General features: G+C 40.4%; 3 protein-coding genes across 8 annotated transcripts; 2 read left to right on the forward strand and 1 right to left on the reverse strand.

Moving 5' to 3' along the window:
• The first annotated feature begins 80 nt into the window (after window positions 1-80).
• On the forward strand, window positions 81-14912 carry Slik (Sterile20-like kinase). Of its 6 annotated transcripts, none has more exons than XR_011719132.1 (13): window positions 81-443; window positions 2335-2977; window positions 3059-3223; window positions 3376-3574; window positions 3657-3787; window positions 3872-4195; window positions 5923-6007; window positions 6084-6238; window positions 6331-6857; window positions 6960-7486; window positions 7559-9798; window positions 10335-11855; window positions 12073-12120. XR_011719132.1 is itself a non-coding variant. In XM_071713451.1 (12 exons), exons 2-12 carry the CDS (start codon window positions 2819-2821, stop codon window positions 12226-12228), a joined length of 4668 nt encoding a protein of 1555 aa, XP_071569552.1. In that variant the 5' UTR covers window positions 88-443; window positions 2335-2818; the 3' UTR covers window positions 12229-14912. The 6 variants fall into 6 exon arrangements, 1 of the variants encoding a protein (XP_071569552.1); XR_011719135.1 differs by lacking the exon at window positions 81-443 and adding an exon at window positions 673-741; XR_011719133.1 differs by lacking the exon at window positions 81-443 and adding an exon at window positions 764-1111.
• Window positions 14913-15219: 307 nt separating this feature from the next.
• On the forward strand, window positions 15220-16712 carry Rpl26 (ribosomal protein L26). Its single transcript, XM_071713485.1, has 4 exons — window positions 15220-15325; window positions 15622-15800; window positions 16103-16243; window positions 16520-16712. The coding sequence occupies exons 2-4, from the start codon at window positions 15633-15635 to the stop codon at window positions 16655-16657; spliced, it is 447 nt and encodes a 148-aa protein (XP_071569586.1). The 5' UTR covers window positions 15220-15325; window positions 15622-15632; the 3' UTR covers window positions 16658-16712.
• Window positions 16646-18578, reverse strand: LOC139776652 (protein lifeguard 4-like). Its single transcript, XM_071713482.1, has 6 exons — window positions 18395-18578; window positions 18015-18157; window positions 17710-17818; window positions 17520-17628; window positions 17291-17442; window positions 16646-17209 (listed from the first exon to the last, which is right to left on the reverse strand). Exons 2-6 carry the CDS (start codon window positions 18145-18147, stop codon window positions 16960-16962), a joined length of 753 nt encoding a protein of 250 aa, XP_071569583.1. The 5' UTR covers window positions 18148-18157; window positions 18395-18578; the 3' UTR covers window positions 16646-16959.
• Between the last annotated feature and the right edge of the window lie 1023 nt (window positions 18579-19601).

A 19601-nucleotide genomic window follows, 5' to 3' on the forward strand; every position in this document is an offset into this window, starting at 1 on the left:
GTGGAGCGCGTCTCGTGCAAGTCGTGCACGCATGAAAGGTCCTCTCGCGCCCGCGCGTATGTGTTCGCGCGTGCGTGCGTGCGTGAACGTGGAACGTGATAGTGAGCTGGTGAGCAGTAGGTTGAAAATGGCCGTGTACGCGCGTAGCTCCGTCGCCGAGATTGCCGATCCCCGCGAGAGATAAGCTCCCGTTGCGCGGCTCGCGACGGGAACGCAATCGCGCGCGCCCGTGTAAATAGCGCCGTCCGCCGTCGCACCGTCTGTTTCCCTCAGCCCTCTCCTCCTCCCATGAGCGGATCCCGCGGGACGAGACGCGCGGCGTCGACCAGATAGCGGCTACATTCCGGCGGATCTCGGCAGAGCGCCGGGGTGGGGGAGTCGGTCGTCGTGTCCAGGATTCCGCGGCTCGAGAGACCGTCCTGTCAGGCTGTCACCGATCGCAGGTAAGCGACGAGCGTCGACGAGGAGCATCCTCGTTCCTCGTAGATGTAGATTCGTAGGCCGTGACGGACGGCCGCCCGTTCGTCCGCCCTGAAGTTACACGCGGACCGTTCGTCACGGCGAGGAGATCCCTGTCGCCTGAAGTGAGACGCTTCTCTCTCTCTCTCTCTCTTTCCGCCTGCATCGGGTGATGGAACGATAGGTGCACCCTCCTGCACTTTCTACGATAGTGCGGAGTGAAGTCATCCGCGCTCTCGTATCTCGGACGCGTGGAGGGCAAGGAGAGGAAGTGCCTTGCAGGTAGGCGATGCGGTGAAGGAGAGAGAGGAAGGCGCAGCCGCGGAACAGTCCCGTCCAGCCTCCACGAGACGGACTACGCGACATCCTCGGCCCATCCCGAACCTCCGTCCTCCGTCGTCGACGTCAACGACGACGACGGTCCCTCTCGTCCTCGTACCTCTCTCTATCTCTCTCTCTCTCTCTCTCTCTCTCTGTCTCGCGCGTCAACGGCCGCGCGTAGCCCGATTTCCCGTGCGGGGCGTGTTCGCGCGAGCGAGGAAGAGCTAACCGCTTTCGCGGACAGATGCGTGGAGCACGAAGCGGATGCGAGGAGGACTCTCGAGGATCGGCCGCGTCGGCGACGTCACGGATGTGACCTAAGTCACCTAAGGTTACTTGTCAAAATTGTGTCAAGCCGCGTGACCGAGCGTCAACACCTGTCTACGACTCGTGCTCTCTGTCCATCTCTCTCCCTCTCCCTCTCTCTCTCTTCTTTCCCTCTTTCCCTCATTCTCTCCTTTCTTTCTGGCTCGCCTCCGTTCCTTCGCGATTTCCTATATCATCCGTTGCGCTTCCGCGACGATAAATCGCGTCGCCGCGACACATATACACGAGGGCGGCTATCGATCAGGCGGCGACGTGCGAGAAGCGTGACGGATGGATCTGTTCCGCGGCGCTAAAGAGGATTAACGTCTAACGATAAGCGGGGGCGAGCAGGGACGGCGTTTCGCAGTTCGCGCGCGGCACGGCAACGGTAATTCCGATTAACGCCTAATCGAATTTGTACGCCGTCCCATCCCACCGGACGTTTTGCAAGTCCCGCTGCCCACGCGAGATGCGCTTCCGCGAGTAGGGCGGTCGCTTCGCAATCGCATCGCCTTTTCTTTTTTTTTGCGCCCGTCGCTTCTTCCTTCTCCCCCGGAAAGGAAACCGCGGAAGTGTGTTGGCGTCCCGCTTTTGCGCTCTCGGAAAATCCGGCCTTTAAAAATGTCCCCCGCCGTGAAAGTTTAAAGGGCCGGAAAACGTGAAGAAGGGCATCGAATTTCCCGACCTGTGGTGGCCGAGAACTTTCGAATTCTTCGCAGCGCGTTATTGTTGATCGTTAACTGCGCATCCCTCGCTGATTGTAGATAGCGATTTTTCCTTTTTCAAGCTTATCAATGATATCTCTGAGGTCTCTAACACCTCTTATCTCGCCTTCGTAATTTATTTGTACGTCCGCGTAACACGTCTGCCGCTAGATTCTCTTTAAAGAGCCTGGCACACGTAAGCATTGAGATTTTATATGTGCGGTACTTGATTTCTGGTTTCAAGCCAACTTAACGATGGGTATCTTGTTTAATGGAACGTTCCACTGACTTCGCCCTAGTTTTCTCTGTGTGTAATGAAATTTCTTCATTATCCATTCTTCACTACCGTTCAAATACATTAGAAACAAGTATGTATTATTATGTGCATCTCATCAAGGCTAAAAAAAAAAAGAAAAAAAATATTCTCTCTTCGACTCACCGATTCTTCCTTAACAAATCGAGCGTCAAACTGTCAACAAAACGAATTGATAGAATTGCAAATAAAAGGATGATGGTAATAATAAAGTGTGTCTTTTTCTTCCAGATTTGATTCGGTATTCCCCGTGCATCTAATTATTGGAGATTGTCAGCGATGGATCGCGCCCTTCTTATCTGTGCCCACGGTAGCTTGAGCGCAACGATAATCAATTGAGAAGTGCGGCTTGGAATTCACAAAAATGCGGGAGTGGTGCGGAACGGTCCCCTGGTATCCAGCAGGGATCTAAAGAAAATAACGCACGAGTGCTTGAAGAACTTATCTTGATATAGTAGATATAAAAATAATGCGGACTGTGTGAAGTGATATTGTTTTACACTTACCCACATATCGCAGTGCTGAGAAATGGTTACTGAGCTCTTTTGAGCGCCCACTAAAGTTATATTTCACTACAAATTTAATGCGCGGTTGTTAATAGTTACATTTTGTACAGCGAAGAGTGCGTTGTTAAGGGTTCTCCGTGTGTTTAAATTGCAATAAATAGTCCAATTTGAGAGTGTACGTGCGAATATATCGAGATATAGCTACCAAAATGTCGTTCTTATCGAATCTGAAGAAGGCCTTCCACTTCGGTGGTAACGACGCGAAGAAGAAGAAATTGTACAACAACATCAAGATGGACTGTAATCCGGAGGAGTTTTGGGAAATGGTGGGTGAACTGGGAGACGGTGCGTTTGGTAAAGTTTACAAGGTAATGTAGCATTTTAAGAAATCCCAGTCTGTCAAGTTCGCTTGTTCTATCAGTGGTCTTTTTAAACGATCGTTACTTTAGGCGCAACATAAGCAGACCAATCAGCTTGCCGCCGCGAAAATGTGTGCGCTGGAGGGAGAGGACGATCTTAGCGATTTTATGATCGAGATAGACATTTTGTCGGAATGCAAGCATCCCAACATCGTTGAATTACACGAAGCTTATTTCATTGATGGGAAACTATGGGTACGCTTTATACTTGTTCTATACTGGGCAAGCGTATCGTAATTATTTATAGCAAAGGCTTTTTTTACAAATAAAATAATTATTTTTGTGATGCACTCAAGTAATCACTTTGAAAAAAAGAAGATTAGAGAAAGAGGGAAATATTTTTGCAGATGTTAATTGAGTATTGCGACGGTGGTGCTGTGGATTCTATAATGGTCGAGTTGGAAAAGGCATTAACAGAATTGCAAATTGCATACGTCTGCCAGCACATGACTAAAGGTCTTACCTTCCTACACAAATCCAAAATCGTACACAGGGATTTGAAGGCGGGAAATGTCTTGCTGACTATGGCAGGGGGTGTTAAGATAGGTAAATATCTAAAAAAAATTAGTAACTTTTTTACTATTGTATTAAATGTGACGTATATAAAGGATTTTATCTTTAATTATAGCTGACTTTGGCGTATCCGCAAAGAACAAGCATACTCTGCAAAAGCATGATACGTTTATTGGAACCCCTTACTGGATGGCACCCGAGGTTGTCCTGTGCGAGACATTTAGGGATAATCCTTACGATTTTAAAGTAGGCACATCGTAAATATAAATGTACTCTCGATCACTCTGACTTAAAGACGTTATACCGAACACGTGAACTTGACCTGTTTAGGTGGACATTTGGTCTCTTGGTATAACTCTTATAGAGTTTGCACAAATGGAACCACCGAACCACGAAATGTCACCGATGCGAGTGCTACTTAAAATACAGAAAGGCGATCCGCCGAAACTGGATCAGCCCGGGAAATGGAGTAAGGAATTTAATGATTTTATTGCTAAAGCACTTATAAAGGACCCGACCTCACGACCCACAGCTGATGATTTGTTAAAACATCCGTTTATAAGCCGAAATTTAGATCCAAAGCCTATCAGGGATTTGTTACTTGAATATAAGGCGGATGTTGTCGAAGAAGAGCTGGTAGATGAGGAAGCAGAGGTAGGTTCTATTTTTCATTCCCTATCCATTTTGGTTTTTATGTACATGTTAATTATGCAGATCATACGCAATATAGAAATAATACGATTAATTATAAATTCGTAAGACTGAACGTGTAACGTGTATCTATATATAAATCTTTATATTCAAAATACATGCAAGTATATATTCTTTGCATGTCACTTTAATTAAAAGTCTAACACATGCTTTATAAAGAATAAACATTTTCTAACATAGCGTTTCTCTTACATTAGTTCATACTGTAGTTGCATTAATATCGAAACTAAGGTCCATTCAAAGAAATTCGCTCTAGTGCAAGAATTTATATTTTAATGTAATAGCGTGATAGACGCCCATTTTATAATTCAAATAGTTATGCACAGAGCTTCTGATAATGCAGAATTAACATGTATTACACATTGTTACATGCTTCCGTTATTATAGAGGGCCAAAAAAGCGAAAAAACACAGAGAACAATATCAGCGAATTGGTAAGCTGCTTCTGTGTGAAGCATACATGTCTTACCCCTATCCATTTGTAAAATGGAAGAAATTATTAGAAAGTTGTTGATCAGATATTGCATCAATTAGAACCCCGACTATTAGTCCTGACAAGTGTCCCTGAGAAATTAGAATGCATTAAGAACACATTGATCATTTATACCAAGTTGTCAATTCTTAAATAACGAAAACCAAGTCATCAGTTCTTAAATACATAAGACGTGACTGTTCGTATTTATATGTGACTACGCATGACGTGACTATTAAATATTTATATTACAATAGCAATTAAATATTGCATGCGTTTAAAATTAAATCTGTTGCAAATTTTGTTGCTCTCTTTTATTATAAGGAATGATTTATTGAAAATGTAGGATCAATAATATCAATAGTAGAATATTCTATGTGTAAAATATGTTATGATCATGATAAATGTGTTGTGATAATTTTATTACTTTGGCTGTGCATGCGGTTCTCCTGGCCCTCGCCAGCCTCATTATCCCAATGCGCGTCAGGTTAGTAGTTTGCGCCGCTGCATTCTGTGCGCCAAACAGGATTAATTAATCCTGAGCTACATAATATATAAACTTAAAAAATATGCTATATATGTTACTATACAAAAAATATATTTTATAAGTGGCTCATATAATATAGTACGAGCTGTTTTCTCGGAAACAAAGTTCTTCTTTGACTTTTTGAAGTTTGCTGTAGCTTTCTATGAAATGAATAGCACACTATTGTCAGAAATATTTCATCTAGATACTTTTACGTAATGATAAGAAGAATAAATCTATTAGAAAGAAAAGTATATAAGATTGCCCCCTTCAGAGTTTGGATATCTTGTGTTTTCCTCTTCCCCTTCTCCCGCATATAAAAGACTTCAACTTTAAAATCCCAAAAGAAATCTTGTTGCTGTCCCTAATAGTTTCCGAGAAAACAATTTGTAAAATTTACATGGACCACCACATAATTATATTACATATAGCATGAGATAACGTTTTCTTTGTTTTATTTTTTTCATGATTTCACATTTCTCATATCAAAATGATAAATTGCAAATTTATGATTGTAATCTGCGAATTTTGACATTTTTATCTGTGTATCTGGTTACATGCTACTTAGTATCATGTCATTTGTAATGGAAATCAAATGATTTACAATCGAAAGAGATTTTTATATTTATTAATTTTTTTATATTTGCATTCAATGTACACGTTAATATTTCAGGAGCAGCGCACGTCTCAACTTCCTCTGGAGCTGGATCAAATCACAGATGACTCCGCTTCTACGCGCCTTGATGCTGATGTTAAGAGTGAGTATTGCAAAACTATGTATCTAATATACATAATATTATAAAATGTATCAATACTTTTCTCTGCTCTTTCCAGTCCCCGAAAAAGAAAATCTCGTGGCATTGCCTGTGAAGAAAGAGGAGAGTCACAAGCGCGAGATCAATCGGGATGGTGAGAAAGAGGACAAGAATAAGAGATTACGTAAGGCTGAGTCCAAAGAGAACATACAACCTCCTGCCGAGAAGAAGCAGGTACTTGATATAATTATCTTATTGATTAACAACTCGTCGATTACGCAGAGAATGAATGTTTGTTAATAGCACGTATGTAATTATTTGCACAGGCACCTAAGCCACCGAGTGAGACAAATGAGCGCAGATTATCTCGAGATAAAGGGCCGGCACCTCCGCCACCACCGATGCGTCAAGATAGCGAGGAGAAAAAGAAGAAAGACGAAGAAAGAGAGAACATTCCGAAAACAGTCGAAAAAGCTGCAAATTTAGCAAATAAACAGAAATCCACAGAAGATAAGCCGCATGTTAATAAGTTATCGCAAAATGAAACGAGAGCAGATCAACAGGTGATAAATGTTAAAGAGCAAAAGAATTTAGAGACTGAAAATCAGACGCAAAATGAATTGGACGGTTCCGAGAAGATAAAAAAAATAGGAAGTGAGGGTAACGGTAAATTATTTGACAATATAAGAAGATTTGAGAGTCAACAGAAGTTAATAAACAATAAATCGAGTTCTGCCTCGAAGAAACAATTGGGGATAAATGAAAAACGCAAGTCGGCACCTGTAAAGCCCGAGATGATCGAGGACCTGTCCAAGATAATATATAAGCAATCTTCTTTTGAAGATAAGAACAGGTGAGCATTATTTATTTATTTTTTTATTTAGAAGTTAACTTTATATAAGAAATACTGATCTAAAGAAAACTCTGTTTATCGCAAAACAATATTTCCATTTAGAACAAAAAATAAGCTATCATCCGTTGATGACGTAACGAATTACGAGCAATCTCGAGAGAAGGAGGTTTACAAGAGTTTGGAAGAAAAACGAAAAACTGTTGGGGAGAAATTGAACGCCGTATTGGAGAAGCGATTATCCATGGATCTTAAGAAAAGAATAAGCGACGGTGCTATGGACACGAAGCACGTATCCGTCGCGTCGACGCTCCTATCGGAGAAGAATAACGTTAAAGCTAGTTCTACGGAAGATATTAAGACGCAGTTTGGCGTAACAAAGACTGAGAGTTCCGGGAAAAGTCGCAGCGCGGAATCGTCTAGAAATTCTCTGGAAAGCTTCTCGGACGAATTGCGCGCTAAAACAGATAGCATTAAGACGGACTACAATCAGGAGGACGCGGCGAGCGATGACAAACAAGGCTTAGAGAAACAAGATCCGGGAATTAACGTATCGGTGATTACGTCGACGCCGATCAGAAGCAGAAGCGGTTCAAGGAGAAGCAGCGGGGATAACATAGTTGTTATTACCGGTAAACAAAATAAGTGCATTATCTTAAATAATTGTCGCTTGTTTTTTGCTTATATTACATGTTACGTTACAGGGAAAGCTCAACCCGAGCAAGAAGTACGCTTAAATACATCGACCGTCCATATCACTGCCGACTCGCCCGATATGTCGAACAGTCTGGCGAGCAACATAAGCCAAGTAACCGTCGTGACGACGCATCCGCCCGTATTGGTGGACGCGCCCTCGGCGACGGCCGCGACGACGACGCCTCTTCCGCGTCGCACCTCGCCGACGTCGGAAGTCGTTATCGTCGCCAACGAGATGAACAAGACTCAGGTGAACGATAATTCTATCGACGACGATGCGTTTCCTAGTCTGGATAGTCTGGAATACACACCGCAGGAACAGCCTATCGTACTTACTGACGTGTCAAAGAGAATCGGCAAGAAATTGGACGAATCGGAAGTGGTTATAGTGAGCCCTATCGTGGATGAGTTGCAGGATACCAGTCACGTCTCGGTGGTTACCGTAGGCGAGGACAAGGAACAAGTAAAGGACTCGTCGATATCCAAGAAGCACAACGTTATTCGAACCGGCTCGTCTCACAGCGATCTGAGCTCAAACGAAAGATTGAGCTTGAGGAGCGACAGCGGGGACGAGAGCGGCAAGGTGATAGTCGCCAGTACGACCATCGAGTCTCCGGATATTGATGACTACGAGAGAAACGCGAAGAAGCTAAATGGATTGATCAAGAACGAGATGCCACATCACGCCGACGATAGGATCGTGAAGACGGTTAAACCGAAAGAAGTCAACGTGAAGAGCTTCGGTAAAGAGAAACGAGTTTCTCCGGACAGCTTCGAGGGTTCCAGATCCCAGAGCGATTCTAGTTCTATAAGATCGCATACACCGAGTAAGAGCATCGATCGTTCTGATGCCGAGTCTATCTCGACGACGATCAGTCAGGATAGTAGGGAATCGAATAAGGAAAACCGTTTGAATCAACCTCAACATACGGAGGTTGACGAGGAGGTCGTCCTACGTCGAAAACCCGATTACAATCGTGAGATATCCCGGCCAACCAGGACGAAGGAAGACATACAGATGATGAATCTGAAGAAAAAGACAAGAAAGCGCACGAGAAAGTTTGAGATTGATGGTGTCATGATGACGACAACGACCTCGAAAGTGATATACGGCGATGACGAGAACGGTAAGGTGTACGACGATCAGATATTCAGGAAGCAAGAACTGCGGGAATTAAAGATGCTGCAGAAGATGGAGCAGAAACAATTCCAGGATCTGTCTCAGAAGGCTCAATTCAACAAGGACCAGCAGGAGAAGCGATTCGAGCAAGAGCGACAAATCTTGGAACGGAGTGCCGAGGCGGATTTAGAAGCGCTCGCCCGACAACAGAGACAGCAAATCGAACGCGCCGAGGCGCAGCAGGAGGTCGATCTGCGACTGTCGTCCAAGAAGATCCGGAGCGAGCAAGAGAGGGAACTCAAACAGTTCCGAGAGGGCCTAAAACAAGAATTACGATTGCTCAAACAAGAGATAGACTTGATGCCAAAGGACAAGCGGAAGAGCGCGTTTAAGATACGGAAAGAGAAGCTCGAGGCGGAACACGAAGAGCGGGAGAAGCTCTTCTTGGAGAAGCTCAACGAGAGCCACGAAATGTCGCTGAGACGTCTGTCGGACAGCCATCGCGAGAAGATCGCGTTGATGGAGCGGCAGTTCTTGCAGCAGAAGCAGCAATTGATGCGCGGCCGAGAGGCGGCTATCTGGGAGCTGGAGGAACGGCAGATACACGAGCGGCAGCAGTTGCTCAAGAAGCAGCTCAAGGATATCTTCTTCCTGCAGAGACACCAGATGCTCATACGGCACGAGAAGGAGCTGGAACAGATGAAAAGAATGAATCAGAGGAAGGAGGAAGAGTTAATTAAGCGACAAACGGTGGAACGTAGGAATCTGCCGAAGAGAATCCGCAACGAGATGAAGGCGCGCGAGATGATGTTCCGAGAATCGATGAGGATCTCGATGTCGTCCGTACTCGCGCCGGATCCCGACGCCGAGCGGGAGAAGCTGAAGAAGTTTCAGGAGAACGAGAAGAAGAGATACAGGGCGGAGCAGCAGAGATTCGAACTGAAGCATTCCAGACAGCTCGAGGAGGTGAGGGCCCAGAGCGACGCTACGATCAAGGAACTGGAGCAGTTGCAGAACGAGAAGCGGAAAATGTTGATGGAGCACGAGACGCTGAAGTTGAAGGAACAGGAGGAGGCCTACGGGAGAGAAATTCGTGAGTGGAAGGCGCAACTTAAGCCACGCAAGCAGGTAATTACACCAGTTTGGATAATGTTATCTTAAAATTATCTTATCTTTGTCTTATCGATGTGTTTCTTGGATGCAAAAATTCTTCTAATCTTTGCGGCCTAATAGTACGTAAAACTGCCTTTTAATTCTCTATTGGTTTAGCGATGTGCTTTACTTTCAAAATTACGTTTTGATTTTACTCATTTTCTGTAGCAGTGTGAGAATTTAGTTCAATTCGAAGGTCGGCGCAAACCGACGCAGAGAAATTCGCGATCAGCAGGCCGTTACATATGGGATGTAAGACGTAAACACGATCGTTCGATTTTTGTAACAGAGATGTCCGCTTTTGCATTCAGCTTGCGTCGCTTTGCGCGGAGCTTAACTTGCATGACTAATCATTAATGAAACGAAGTCGCTGTAAATCAAGATGAAAAGTAAATTGACGAGAGCGCAACGGGAAGGAAATACGAATTCACAGTTGAAGTAACTTAGACGCGCCAAGTATTGAACTAGGTCTCGACATAAGTCTGAAATAAGTCTTGATGTACCTGTTATAGAAGATAGAAGCTGATCTGGCGGCTGAAATGGAAGCATTGGAAAAGCGCTACCAAGACTATTTGCCTTCTTCTGGTCTTAGTGGTCTCTCTTTTCCCCCTTTTAACTATTTTGAAACCGACACTTGGAGAAGATCCACAGGCTTACCGCGCTTACCGCGCTTACCACATTCCACTCCCACTTCCCCGTCTTTCACCATACCCAGGGTGTCACTGAAGATGAGTGGCTCGGATTCGGGTACCTTCGTGTCGAACGGCACGCTCTCACGAAGCTACTCCAAGCCAGACCTAGTACCGTACTCCCGTAGATAGTATCTAAAAAATCATCCTCAACGTTTTGTTCATATCACATTTTATTTGGGGAAGTTTTACATATACACGCGCACGCGATGTCTATTAATCCTTCTCCGTGTCTTCTCGTAATAGAAAGGCACATTTTCTAAACCGTGTAAATTCGGAGATACGGTCGAAGTGTGTTGCGATCTTTTTCATTATCGTTCTCTTGCAAACGTTTGTAAGACTTCCCTGCTTACATAGCACTTTCCTGGTCATAAATAACTATCAATAATCTTCTCTGCTTTACTCACTGGCGCTTTAGTGCTAACGCAATAACTTTGGACTTCAATATTTATATCAATTGTTGCATATATGTGTGTTTAAATATGTAGATTGTGTTATATATTTTTATGCAATTATCCAAGGAGTTGTTAACATAACTTAGAGATAGATAAGTAACTATGTTTTTCATATAAAATTTATGGGACATGTATGGCAGAAATCGTATCATATAGTACGGTAAATTAATTTATTTTTTTTGTGAGTCATGATTCCACATCTAGGAAGTATGCACGAATCGGATAAGATCTTCATGCTTCTCGAGGTCTATGTAATATTTAAGTTCTGTTGTGTGAGATATACATAACATATATGTATGTTAGTGTTCCCTGTTTACTCTTGCTTCCACTCAATTACATTTTTATCCGTTTGTAATTGATGAAAAACAAAATCCATCGATAAAGAAAAGTGCGGTAAAGAACTCTATTAATTAACTTGTGTAAAGTTCTAATTAATTTTCTAATGCGCAAATACCAAATGGAAATAATGTTATTAAGGAAAAACATTTTTCGAAATAATTTAGCTTTAAAAAAATGATATAACTTGTGTATATTCTTAAGATTGTGCGTGTTCAAAGTAAAGAGTTTCATCGCTAGTAGTTGTCGTCTCGTCCATGTATTTTAATGTAATCGTAAATTATGTTGCTTCATTACGAGAGCTTAGTCGGTTAAATATCGAAATAACAGGGTCAGTGTGGTGTTACCATGGGCTATGTATTAGAGTTAGCGGAATAACTTATGAAGCGCGGTTTCCTTAAAGGTTCCCATAATTACTGGTTGTTTAATAGCGTATACAGTTTGCATTACAGTCCTCAACTTAAATGTAAATCCCATAAAGAAAAGATCCTAATAGAGCTAGAAAGAGATTCCACAAGTTGGATTTCAAAGCTGTGTACAAAATAGCCACAAGGTTAGTCTACAATATTGTAAAATATCGTCGGTCCACATTTCAGACGCATCTACAGTCATTTGTAAATATAAAACACTTTTCCCTTTTTTTTCAGAGTTAAACGCTGTTGCATTGCTAATTTAGTAACGCGATAATTATAATCTACTATAATTATTTTACTTATCTCTAAGTATGTGTAAAGAAATAGATTTTCTAACATGTCTTTCTCGCCTTACAGAAACTCGAGGAACAGTTTGCGTTACAATTGGAGGAGCAAGAGGCGATTTACGGGCCTAGTGCGATACCATTGTGCTTGCCGGCTGATCTTCCTGACTTAACACACCATACGACCGAGTCTACGCGTAGCTCGTTGTCTTCCGTAAGCGAGGGCTGAGGACGCTCGAAGATACGAAAGAACTTGTATAATCCGCGTAAGACGTTTCGTGTTCGAAGCATCCTTAGCTAAAATGTACGGGACGATCGGTGTGTCTTCGCAATGCCCATCGCCATCGCTATTTGTACGTGTATATATCGCGATAACTCGTTTTGGAACTGAATATTAATTTTTATCTAGGTGCGGCTGTCGTTTGTGTACGTAATGAATAATTGAGTCACCGGAAACAACGGCGGTGACATAATTTCGAAATTTTTACACGTCGCATTTGTAACTCTTGGATAACGTTGAGATCAGTGTCGCGGCGTCCTATGGATAAACTACCATTCGATTATCAAAAGTCAAGAGCGCCGATCTCTGGCGACGAAGTACAGAGCTTCCGAATCTGAGGGGGAATATCTCGCGAACTATTATATGCGGAAATTAGTTCACGATTAGAAATATGTTGTCTAAAATATATCTGTACAGATTGTTATGTAATTTATATTCTGCGATAACGATACGCATTGGTAAACTGAAATTAATCCGCCCATGCCTGATCTTGGAATCTTATTGCAATGCGAAAGACACGCACTGATATTCTCGGATCATGAAAAGTGAAAATAAAACGAGCCTTTCGTGAGCCATCATACAGAGTGTTCCCGAGTAAAACGGTCAAACTTTGAAATATGAAGGATGTTTAGGATTTTTTAAAACAAAAAAAATTCCTCTAGAGGCTCGTAAACATTTCGTTCAAGAGATATTGACTTCTAAAGTTACAGAACTATTAGGAATAAATAATTTCGAAATAATATAGATTTATCCTCTTTACTATTTAATAGTAATCAAAATTAAAATAATTAAAATAATTTTGATTACTGTAAAGCAATAAAGAGGATATATCTATATTATTTCGAAATTATTCATTTTTAATTGTTCTGTAACTTCAAAAGTGAATATCCTTCGAACAAAGCGTTTGCGAGCATATCTTCAAAGGAAATTTTTTTTGTTTTAAGATTCTAAATTTATATTTCAAATTAGTCCGGAACACCCTGTTAATGCGCACGAGGCTCGTTTTGAATATATATATATATATATATAAGTTAACTCCGTTAACGCGTCGGTGCAATTAGTAATAACTTTGAGGGAGGATAACTGTTGTATATGTATGTTTATAAAGAGAGTATGTGATGATTTTACGGCTATATACAATTCACACAGGCACGGAATGTATATTTTTTCTATATTTTAAAGAATTATATTGTATACCAATCAATTCAATTCACAATCGAGTGCTGCTCGGGGAGGAGCGCGTTATAGGAGATTTGTAACGTTTGTTATTACATGTAATTATACGATGACGATAGCGGCAAATGATGCAGATTACCAGATTTATTTTAAACGATTTCGAGGTATTGTATACATAGAATCGCTGAGTTGTACATGGTAAAAGTTCATGTAATAATAATGTTAAGCTGTAGTCACCATGTTCGGTTATAGTTACGTTATTTATAACAAAAGGATTTATAGTAGCAACGCGAGTATTCTACTTCAGACGAATATTTTAGTAAATCCCTTTGTCATCGGATTACTTTGTTCTTTGGATCGCGCCTGATTTTTTTTTCTTCGATACGATATTACGTTACATATGTCTGAAATCGCAAATTACTTAAAATCATACAATTGTGATAACGATTATATTCCCGTATTTAACGATTGCACGATATGCCATTATTTATTTCAATTTACAGTCGCACAATTCTTTGGAACACATGTAAATGCATAATTAAATGCATTCTCTGAAAGTGACAAACTCCATTTTTATGATGAAGCTAAAAGGAGAGTTTTTTTGTGAAATCACCTCGCATCTGACAACGAATACGATGCTGCTACTTACGGATAGGACATGATAATTATACGTGATTATATTATGAGAAACAAAGTAATCTAGTTTTACATTGTACTAAAAATCAAAGGATAACACCAAATATATATACATCGTACGTTTGCATGGCTGTGTAGCCTGATGACGTCCTAGAGAATCTCTCTTACGATACAATGCATACTTAAAACGAGCATGCGTGGCTAATGCAAGCTGTAGATAAAAGAGTACTTGTAAAAAAGAAACCTCTTTTTTTTTTAATTGTAAATTAATCTCGCTGCGAAGTTGATTAGTTGTTCGATATATATCTATATATATGCTGAATGTCTTGGATTCATCGAATATCCTTCAACGAATTCCTTGTATGTGATCGTTTTAAAGTTCATTTTTCTTTAAAATAAAAAGATTAATAGGTCAATGAACTTATTTTTACGAAAACATGTCGCTGAAAGGAAATGCGACAAAGATGGAGACATCTGCATATATATAATTATTCGGAAAGTTTCGTGTACATAGAATTCTGATAAATTGTTTAAATATTAAGGAACTGTAATGTAGTATAAATATCATGTTACGATGATTCATTGAGAAGCAAATTTCTTTCCTTCTTCAATAAAACAACCGTGCATATCTCTTTTATATCACGACAAGATTAATTCTGTAGAACATTTATATCAATTTCTACGTCGCCGTCGAGATTATTAGACATTTTACAAGCCATTGACACTCCGTTATGTCAGTGATACGAATATGAATGTAAATTATTCATCATGTTAATTTACTTGTAAGTATTTGTTGAAAATACATGAATTGCGAAAGCGTGCGCCTTTATTGAACGTCATTTAGAGAATTTTCGATAAGAATTATTCCCAGACTCGACCAGTCTCATTTCAAGCATTAATATTTTTCAGAAATAAAAATTATATATATTTGTTTAATTTTAAAATGTTAAAGAGAGCTTAATAGTATTTTTCAGTTGTGATTCTAGTGCGGCAAAAATTCTAGAAAAAAACGTGAAATTTCTGTCGTTATGTAAATCGAGATGTCTAATAATTGAATGTCCCGCTTTCTCCCGAGCTAATTCTGTCCGCTTTTTCCGGAAATGAGGTAGTTACGTGCGCGGTGCGACGGTAGATGATTGGCTGTCGCGGCGCTCGTTGCGCCGCGTGTTGCGCATGTAGTCGCATTTCGCCTAGTGTTATCCTTCCGGTTAAATCCGCCGCGTTGAGCTGTTCGGTGAGTTACGTGGGATATTAATCGCGCGGAATCTGGCCGAATCGGCGAGAAACGAAGCGATATTTCACACAAATGAGAATTTGCGGAATCGCTATTTACGCCCGCCGGTCTTATTTTCCGCGTGTGTGAAAAATCGCGTCGACTTCGACACGTTGCACCGTCGTATAACCTGAACCGTCACGTCGCGAGGCATTTGCGTCTCGACGCAGTATATACAGCAACAATAAAATCGATACCGCGAACAAATTTAAGGTCGGTATCACTCATTTCCTATCTACAATTGATTTTCGTTGCAGAGTCTACGAGGATGAAGTACAATCGCCTGGTATCCTCCTCGCGCAGGAAGAACAGAAAGCGGCACTTCACAGCGCCTTCTCACATCAGACGGCGGCTTATGTCCGCGCCGCTGTCCAAGGAGCTTCGACAAAAGTACAATGTGCGGTCGATGCCGATCCGCAAGGACGATGAAGTACAGGTGAGTCGATTGCTTCAAGTTCCAGCCTCTGCGCTTTATACACTGTGTTCATATTAATGTCACTGGGTACTAAGATATCTAAATATTAATACTGAAACATGTGAGTGCATACGTTTTAATTGTAAATGTTACAATATAAATATATGAACACTAAGTATGTGAGCATAACTTACATGATACATATTAGCGAGAATATAAGCTGCTCCATTTTTATGACAAGAATTTTGGAGAATTTACACTTAAAAGGAATTCGAAATAGGAGTTAAACCCAAACGTGTATCTACGATGCATTTTTTTTAAAGGTAGTACGTGGCCACTACAAGGGTCAGCAAGTAGGAAAAGTTGTCCAGGTATACAGGAAGAAGTTCGTGATATACATTGAGCGAATTCAACGTGAGAAGGCAAATAGTGCTAATGTCTATGTCGGCATTGATCCTTCCAAGGTAAGACTGATGTAGGCATATTATGATTAAAGAACATATCGGAATCTTGCACTATCTTTATATTCATGATGAACTAACCCAATCCATTCACATAGAATTAGACAAATAGCTTGACTTGGAAACTTTGTGCAGGGTTTTCCTGCATATTTGTCGACGAGTCTTGCTTGATCTAATTGATGCAGAAAGATTGGCTCTGATCTCATATTGTTGTAATTTTCTTTCAACTTTGCAATTTCCTCGCACTCTCGAATTTAACTTGCCATATTATTGTTCCAGACGGTTATTGTTAAGTTGAAAATGGATAAAGACCGTAAAAAGATTATCGATAGGCGAAGCAAGGGTAGACTGGCTGCGTTGGGTAAAGACAAGGGCAAATATACAGAAGATGTAACGGCCGCCATGGAAACATCGTAATTTTGATATATTTTTGCGTTTGTCACAATAAAATATTAAAAACAAAACTTTCAAATTTGTCTCTTTTTCATTCACAGACCATTCCTTATATCTGATACTAGAAAACAGCACCCTAAATTATATTTCAAGAGCTAAAAACACTTGATAAAAAATACAAGCTTATGTATAGACCTGGATTTCGCGTATATATATATATATATATATACATATACATATTTATGTGTATGTATGTTACATGATAATATTTATAAAGTAACCTGTTTTTCGCATTTTTAACGTTTCGATGAACGCAATAATACTGTTTACTGCCTTGAAATAGCAAGCACTCGTAATATATGAGAGAACAAATTGATTATATCTAGATAGATGTTAATCGTCGCCAAGATATACTCCTCGGGCGAGAGAGTGTGCATTATAAGTTGCGTGTCGAAAACAATAAACAGGCAGAACAACAGTGCACCTCCGATGCTCATGGCCAATTCCAGTGCGGTGCTCTGAACGAAGATCTGCATCACACTTCCGAGCAAGAGGCACCAGAGGCCGATGAACAATCTGTTGAAAGTGAAGAGAAAGATGAAGACGATTGTAGAACTCTCTTGAGACAATCGAGACACGAGAGAAAGACACGCTTACCCGAATCCTAGAAATGAGAAGTCTCGTTTGGTTTGAAAGGTGTAAGCTGTCAAGCTGAGCAAAACTGTCAGTGTTATAAAGAGAGCTTCCAGGACGACTGTGGTATCGTACATGGACACCATGACTCCGACGTTATACGCCATCACCAGCGTCTGCAATTCCCAGAGCAAATCCTTACAGATATCACGTACAACGGAGTTAACGATAATCATCTATTTCTCGTACTTACAAATGCGCCTAGGAGGATCAAGTTGGCAGGATGATCCCTCCTTTTGATCATCAAAGCGATTAAAATTCCCATTGTCAAGAAAAACACTAAACTCATGCTCCACCCTAGGCTAGACAACAAACAAAATAATTTACGACATTTCTCCCATCTAATAGCGCGAATTAAATATACAAGGAAGAGGAATACTTACTTATCCTTCACATATAATTTCACGGTCGAGCTCATGACAAATACCGAGGCCAGCGCGACTGTCATCAGGATCTGGACGGTCAGTAAACCATAAACCTTCCGCAAGAAGGCTAGACAAATTCAATGTTAACGCCTAATTAGAATGAACATTGCATTCATATATTACAAGATTACGTTGCAATTTCACGATTTTACAACCATCATTACAAATGTTGATCATCACAATTACGATCACTACAATTATGAGTACTTTATAGCAAGCATATGTCAACGTAATTTTAAATTTCTGTAATGTTGCACAATTACCCATTCGTATCTTGATATCTGCATTATGCACATTGTTCCTGTAGGCAAAGTCATCCTCTATCTCATGATCGGGTCTTTCCTTGCCACCCCGTTCAACATCCTCCTCCAGCAACATCAAAGGAACAGCGGCCATTTCTAACTTTCTGAATAAACAATTTAGAAAATAGGATTGACAAGTTGGACCTAAGGAACTAAATGCAAAAACCGCAATTGGTCTTCGTGAATCGTGTAAGTTACAGTCGAAAATTAATAATCCACCTATTTACATGTAATTGTTTCGACATTATTTTATCTTATGAAAAACAATTTGGTGACAAAAAGCAGCCACGTCAAGGCTGATATTATCGGAATATCAGTCGCACATATTAAACGAAACATACCTTGGTTTTTCTGTAGAAGGCCTTTAACGGCTGAATTTACACTGTCAAGTTGAATTTACGTGATGTTTAGGTAAAAGTCAATCATCTGACGTCATTGTTGTAGGTACGTAAAATCGATGGGATGTAAACGGCGACAGGCGACAGGTCCCGTCCCGTGAGGTTTATCACGAGAGATACGTCGATTCAGCGCCAACTGGAACAAAAACCGGAAACTCAAGCCACCAGAGTCCCTAGACCAATCGAATTAGTCCGACTACGACAAAACCGAGGGTCGACAGGAGTTAGAGTGGAGACCTCTGGCGGGTTGCTTAGCTGCGAGTCCGTATTTTATTTATTATAAATTTTTTAAGAGCCAAAATGGATTAAAAAATTTATAATAAATAAAATACGGACTCGCAGCTAAGCAACCCGACAGAGGTCGGTAGTGTTACTCAGTGATCGGCAAAAAAAAAAATTTTCATTATTTATTTTTTAATGTCAAAGCAATCATTAATAAGCCAAAATACAATATTAATTGCCAAAAAAATAAAAATTTTTTTCAACTTATTTTTATTTACCTAACAATTTGTAATTAATTTTAAAAAAAGATTATTTTTACAAAAATTATTAATGTTTAACATTATTTTTTAATTCTTAGAAAATTTAATAATAAATCGAGAATTAAAACTAATTTTTTAAAAATAAATCTATATATATAAAAATGAATGTATGTATGTATGTATGTCCTTTATACACTCTTGAACTATTCGACCGAATTTTTACCAAAAGTATATGAAATAGGGGTAGAATTTCCCGGGGAGTGTTACAGAGTGTATAGTTTTTTGTTACCGATTTCCTGGAAACCGGTTTTTTTAATTTTTCTAATTTTTTGAGAAATAATTGACCGAATCTCAAAGAATTATAGATCAAATTTCTACCAAAAGTATATGAAATAGGGGTAGAATTTTCCGGGGAGTGCCACTATGTGTATAGTTTTTTGTTACCGATTTTCTGGAAACCGGTTTTTCCAATTCTTCTAATTTTTCGGGAAATAATTGACCGAATCTCAAAGAATTATAGATTAAACAGGGGTAGAATTTTCCGGGGAGTGCTATAAAGTGTACTATTTTTGTTATTGATCTTTTTGGAAACCGGTTTTTATAATTTTTCCAATTTTTTGGGAAATAATTGATTGAATTTCAAAGAATTATACATGAAGTAGGGATAG

The sequence above is a fragment of the Temnothorax nylanderi genome, unplaced genomic scaffold (genome assembly GCF_030848795.1).
Source record: "Temnothorax nylanderi isolate EJ_2023f unplaced genomic scaffold, tnyl_v1.0 TNYL_tig0124_pilon, whole genome shotgun sequence".
Classification (NCBI taxonomy): Eukaryota; Metazoa; Arthropoda; class Insecta; order Hymenoptera; family Formicidae; genus Temnothorax; species Temnothorax nylanderi.